Below are 6559 nucleotides of genomic sequence, written 5' to 3' on the forward strand. Positions count from 1 at the left end.
CGTCCCTTTTTAGTTGTCCACTTTAGAAATGGCACACAGATTAAGGCAACAATGATTAGCACAGTGAAGTTACAATTTTATCCTTATGACAACTTTTCACTTCAAAATTACAACCACTTATTTGAATTCAAGTGAAATAAATTGGAGGGAAACAACATACACTTTTACAATTTTCAAGAAGTGTAAATAAGGGTATAATAGGAAAAAATTTGTTGTCCTTTCTTGATTTGTCAAAATGGACAACTAAATAGGGACAACTAAAAAAGGAAATATGGACAAGTAAATAGGGACGGAGGGAGTAATAAATAAGTAAAAATGAATATTCTACCAACAAGTTCATAATAAAAAATACTCCCTCCCTTTCAAAAAGAGTGACCTGATTTGATTTGGCACGGAGTTTAAGAAATTAAAGAAGACTTTTGTATCTTGTGATCCTAAATTAAAGTTATGTCAAATGTACAAAATTACTTTTAATTTTGTGATCTTAAACATGCCACGTGAAAAGCTAAAAATAAAATATTACCAATTTTTTTTTTTTAAACAAATTAAAAAGGAAAGTAGACCGTGGGTACTTTAAAAAATGTAGTAGGTGTTTTTGTATTGGGGAAAAGGAATCTCGTCCTCGTTGTGGAAGTGCAGTATTTTAAAAGCCACTTCAACATCTACGATGCTCCATTCCTTCGCCCAACAAGAAATATTTTTATCTTTTCCCACCTAATTTATTTTATCCCTAAATCCCCCTTTTTTCTCCTCTCTCTGTAAACCCACATTGAATTTATCGTCTAACAATGCTCGGCGTTGAGTTAAGGATCTCTACCGTCGCCGGAGTTTTGACGGATCTACCGGAAACAAGTCACCGGAGTGCCAGCTGGAACTGTAACTCCTCGATTCGAAATATCTCATATCATCTCTCTTCCAGAAATAGACATTGTAGAAAGTCTAGATTCATGGTAATCTGTAGCAAGTCATCACGCGGAAGCTTTAATCGGAAATCTAATCAGAGTGATGAACCGGGTGATGATTATATTGAAGCTGTCGTCCTCGTTTCAGGTATTGGAAATTACTGTTTTGCCCTTTCCTCCGATAATTTTTTGTTGAAAAATACTGATGCAGATAATATATTCTTCATGAACATTACTTTGTTGAAATGTATGAGAAAGATCCGATTTTTCTCTCTACAGTTTTACTTTTTTAATCAATGTAGCTCAACTGCTATTAGTAAGTTCAAAAATGGAAAATTGGTAGCTTTGCTGCTCGCTCCACGGACTTTGAACAAGTTGCTTTCCCAGTAACATTTGACGATCCTGTACGAATTTGTTAAAAAAAAATCCACTGTTATGGAATGGAGGGACCTAAAATCTATCTTGCTCAGACTCTCCAAAAATGTTGTCGCACCTGTGGATCATCCAAAGGAAACTACTTTTGGAGTATACGATACACACATTTTCAGAGAGTCTGCAACATAGCTTATAATCATTTAAATTTGTATAAAAAATGGCTTGAGATGGGAAACCATGCACTCTACTATTTATATCTCGAATACTGAATCAGTTGAGTTCCCTATTTGATTCCTATATTCCATTTTGGTTTAGTCAGGTCTATTTCATGTGCAGATAACTAGTGTAATCCCGACTAGTTGGTATATATGTATATGTGGATTTCTCTGCTGCCATTATGTATCTTTTCTAAGTTGTGACATTGGTCCCGGTAGAATTTTCATATTTTAGATATTTCTACCTAGTCCTTTTCTATCACCTTTTGGAGGTCTGTTCCAGACATGACCAAACTATCTCAGGCTCTCTCTCTTTATTCTCTACCTGTGCTACTTGCATCTTTTGTTATTATTCTTCTCCAATATTCTACGCTTGCACGTCTGTATTATTATCCTTATTCATCCATCTTAATATCCATATGTCAATATTTATTCTGTGGATGTGATGGGACATAGGGGCTCAGCACTCAATCTTAATATAATATTGCTGGTCTAGCTACTTATATAAAAATAGCCTTTCACTTTGTTAGGCATCTTTTTATCGCATAGCCACTCATCCATCTCAAATACTTATCTTAAGTTATGTGTACTTTGAAATCTAATTGCTTAATACATTTTATCTGTAGTCTTTCTTCTGTATATTAGTATTTTCTTCCCTGCATCTGAGGCTAAGCATGTTTACCAATGCTGCAATGACTACAGAGACTATGAAGCACTACAAAATGCATATGGGTGGATTTCAAGAAGAAACAAGATGGCACTCATCTGCTCACCTGATTCCCTCTTCTTTTCACCCTAAGGATCGTATCGCTGATGCATCATCTTTAGGGACAGGATTTCTTCGCCGTTTCAAGAATCCAACTATTTTTCTTAAGATTTCCTGTGATGCAGAATATGTCTTACCAATTATTGTTGGTATGTACTTTTAAATTTCTACTTGGACAACTAACACTGTCTTGTTAACAGTTATCATACTGTTATCATAACTCTTACTACCTGCTACTTCAGGAGAACATGCTGTCGAAAAACTTATAGATTCATTGCATGAGGAGGATACTGGGGTAATTTTTTTCAAGATTTTGAAAGCGGATTCTCTGATTTACTTTTCCTTATCTTTCTCTTAACATTTCTTTGAGATGCTGATGTTGGGCCTGCTGCAGGATTGCCCCGACGAGTTCCTGCTTTTGAGGAATCTATTGTTGAAATCTGGCTATGAAGTATGTCAATACCACTTTAATCTATTTCATCATATGCATTCTTTTTCAATCTTGATTTTTTAATGATAAATATCAATCTTGATTTTAGTCTTCATGTTTACTTTTAGCTTCTCTTTTTGAATTTGCTACCACATTCCCTGATCACCAGAAACCTTTGGTTTTCAGAAGCATGTCACTCTAAATGTTCATATTTTTTTAGTTTTATATATTCAGATGAAACTTTTAGGAGGCGAACATTTACTCTTTCTGCCTTATCTTTTAGCTGCCAATTCACGGTACTAATATGCTTTTACCAAGTATCATGAAAAGTTCTTACTGATTGCTCTGACTTGTAACATGGCAAGTGAGCAGGAGGCTACTCTCACTTACTTCTACGTGTTTGTAAGATGTAACACTTCCTTTGAGATGTGATCACCTTTAAATTGGGGAAACAGACACCGCATCTTTAATTACTGTTTGAAGTGCTGGTCTTTCTTTCTTAATTTGGTGATATATCATTTCCAGGTTAAAATGGTGAAGATTACAGAAAGAGTGACTAGTACTTATTTTGCCAGAATATTTTTCCACAAGGTATGTTCAAAATACTTTGTTAGGTAGATTCAAAAATATACTCCTACTTCTGGGATTGCATTTAATCTGAACTTAACATTTTTGATAATACCCAGGCAGGGGAAAAAGATATTTTTAGTGTGGATGCTCGTCCCTCAGATGCCATTAATGTTGCCAGAAGATGTAAGGTATTGTTCTTGTGGGACTTTGAGATTCAAGTGTGATAATGAATTGCTTCATAAAAATTGCTTACCATTGTAGAAAACATTATGTCTCCTAACTGTTTTCCATTTGACCTTTTTGTTTCCTAGCATTCTGAGATGAAAAGATTGATCTCTCTTCCTTGAGATTAGGGTCTATCTGAAACAGCCTCTCTACCTTCCAAGGTAGGGGTAAGGTCTGCATACACACGACCTCCCTAGACCTACTTGTGAGATTACTTGGGAACTTGAGGTAAAGTTGTATGTGTATGATCAACTTCTTTTCAGTTTTAGCTCCTTTAGAATCAGTCTTACTAATCTTACTTGAGCTGTAATGACCTAACTACAATTTTGAAAGCTGTTATCTGTCTTAATTGAGCTTGTTCTGGTTTGTGCAGGCACCAATATTTGTGAATAAGCAAATTGTCTTGACTGATGCAACAAGAATAGGTTATGGAATGGACCGATCTAGTAGAATTAAGTCCACCTATGATGTATTATTAGATAGGTTGGCCTCTTTTCTCTCCTATGTGCATTTCTTTGGACTTCTTCCAAACTAAAGATTAATTCTGTTTGGTGCAGTGCATCAGATGGCCCCGATTTACTTTCTGAAGAACTTAGTGTGCTGAGAAATATGAACTTAGCAGTGAATGAGGAGAGGTACAATGATGCAGGTACATCAAAGTAAACTTGTAATTATTTTGTTGGAAGCATCTGCTATAGTTTTTCTGTAATTAATTTGTTGATACATCACCAATATTTTCTGGTTCCTGCAGCTATGTGGAAGGACAAACTGATGAGACTTCGTGAGTTCAAGACATGAGCTCTACAATCTTTCTCCAGGTACATCTTTCTACTGTTTGATGAAAGAGCTCTTTGATTACATTAATAGTGTCATGGAATGAGCATATTTATATTATGTTGGATTATGGATATAGTATTCATCTGGCTCTTGAAAATTTAACATATTCTACAATGCACATCTTTCAAGTTTTGCTGCTATTCTTTGAAACTCTCTCCTTGTCTTTTCAGAAATATAATGTAAATATTCCTTCTGGATTGATGGCAGCTATGACACTGCGCTGTATTTCAACATCACATTAACAAATGTTTCAAGGAATCAATAATCTTCAGGGAAGTTTGAAAATTATTGGTGTGTACATGTTCCCCTTGTTTTAGAAATCTTGAAAAGTAAATGCCTTACCTACGTTGTGTCAGTTGGGTTTTTATCTAGCTAACCCAACAATGCAACCTCTATGTAAAAATGTATATAGTTTGATTGTTGTGAAGAATAAATCTACTATGTGAAAATAGCATGTGCACATTCAAGATGAACTCCTTCTGCGCCAACAATAATAGTACTAAACTATTGAACGAAAAGAGATGAGATCAAGCTTTGAAGTTGGTAGCTGAAAGAAAGCTGTCCGTGAAGGTCAGCAAAGACGAGAGTTTGTTTAGCGCAAATCAACAAATATTGCAAAGATGACACGACTTAAAAGCCATGTGGTGATATATTACCATGACACACAGATGGTGTCTTTCCTGTGCCTCTCATCAGATAGTTGTATATAAGTTAAGAGAAGGGGCTGGAGTGGCTATGCTCAAGTTATATGTTGTACATTTGATTCCATCCATATTGTTATATCCAGATTAGTAGAATTGGGAAGATTTAAGTTGAGACTGTAAAGTAAGAATTATCGGAAGGGGGTTCCTTGTCAAATTACCTTTCAAGCAATCAGCATCTCCAGTTCTTTTTCTGTAGAAGGCAGATTACATAAGCTGTTTACACATAGTATATTGTTTTCTTTGCTGTTTTTCTACCAATAAACGCCAACTTCCCCTTCCCTTTTCGTTTTTGCTCTTTTGTCAATCACTTAGTGCGTCCACTAGTTCAATACATCACTGTATGCACTCATAGTAATGGTGGTAAAATTACCCCATGAAAACATAATCTTACTTGTGAGCCGTCTAATTACTAGCTCAATCCATCAAAAATTGGGATGATAAGCAGAAATTTTGTTAAAAGTATTTTCATTTGATATGATATATATATAACTATAATAAGGAAAGATAATTTTATTAGGTACTCAATATTATATAAGAACAAATAAAACAACGAAAATTTAGTAATAGTTGGATGGATTGAGTTATATATTTTAGTCTATTTCAGCACAAATTTGGGTGTGTCAATAATGAGTCTATTTATTAACTTAGACCATTTTCACTTGCCCAAATTCAGCACATTTGACATCTCTAACTCAGATCAAACAATAAGTTTGTTCATGGAGCTTGAATTCAGTTCTTGAGCTTGCAATCGAAACTCTCAAAGAAGCAACTCATATAAATTCTTCATTTCACTTTCGCATTTCTGATGTTGACTTTGGTATTGGTATCATATAAATTGGAATTATTGAAGTTGTTTGGTTGTAAAGGATTCTCTATAAACTCTGCAGCGTCATTCATAGCTGGAAACCTCAATGCCAATGGACTCATCCAAAAATATGAAAATTATTTCCTTCTGGTTTTCGTACACTTATTACTTGCCTTTTAACAACTTTAGAAACTTATTCTTTTTCAAAATTGCCTCTTTGACTCTTTCCGTTGTGTTTCTTTTAGACAATTTGCATAGTAGAAGAGATAGTTTCTGTTAGACCGTCGGCTAAGAGTAGAGAATTTATTATGTTAATTCTAATCAAGAATCTTGTAAAAATTGTGAATGTTTCATATATGTGTCATTATTAGTTTGAGGGGAGTATAATGTTTTATTTTACCAAAATTTTCAAAATAGTTTTAATCTTGAGAAATTTATACTCCCAACATTTTAATTAGTATGTAGTTTCTACTTTCTTATTAAGATTTTCATTGAAAATATATTTTAAAATGGTATAGATATTTCACTTACATATTCAGTTAGACCTTTGTATATCTTTTTTTTGGCAACAGTTAACGAGCAAGTTTAGATAATACTATCTACAATGATTATTTGTATAATAACGAGAATCATACAATCCTAAAGGAAACTTATTTGTATATACTAGTACTCAAAAATGTGTATACTATATATCCAAGGATATAAGAGTACTCTTGGTGTTATAAGCTGC

At 34.2% G+C, this 6559-nt stretch overlaps 1 protein-coding gene across 1 annotated transcript; it reads left to right on the plus strand.

The window, feature by feature from the left end:
- Positions 1-602: 602 nt before the first annotated feature.
- Positions 603-5271, plus strand: LOC102579692 (bifunctional nuclease 2). Its single transcript, XM_006340727.2, has 10 exons — positions 603-1050; positions 2195-2407; positions 2501-2553; positions 2653-2709; positions 3214-3279; positions 3375-3446; positions 3857-3966; positions 4041-4132; positions 4235-4301; positions 4491-5271. The coding sequence occupies exons 1-9, from the start codon at positions 789-791 to the stop codon at positions 4279-4281; spliced, it is 972 nt and encodes a 323-aa protein (XP_006340789.1). The 5' UTR covers positions 603-788; the 3' UTR covers positions 4282-4301; positions 4491-5271.
- Positions 5272-6559: the final 1288 nt, after the last annotated feature.

This window comes from Solanum tuberosum, unplaced genomic scaffold, assembly GCF_000226075.1.
Source record: "Solanum tuberosum cultivar DM 1-3 516 R44 unplaced genomic scaffold, SolTub_3.0 scf00020, whole genome shotgun sequence".
Lineage (NCBI taxonomy): Eukaryota > Viridiplantae > Streptophyta > Magnoliopsida > Solanales > Solanaceae > Solanum > Solanum tuberosum.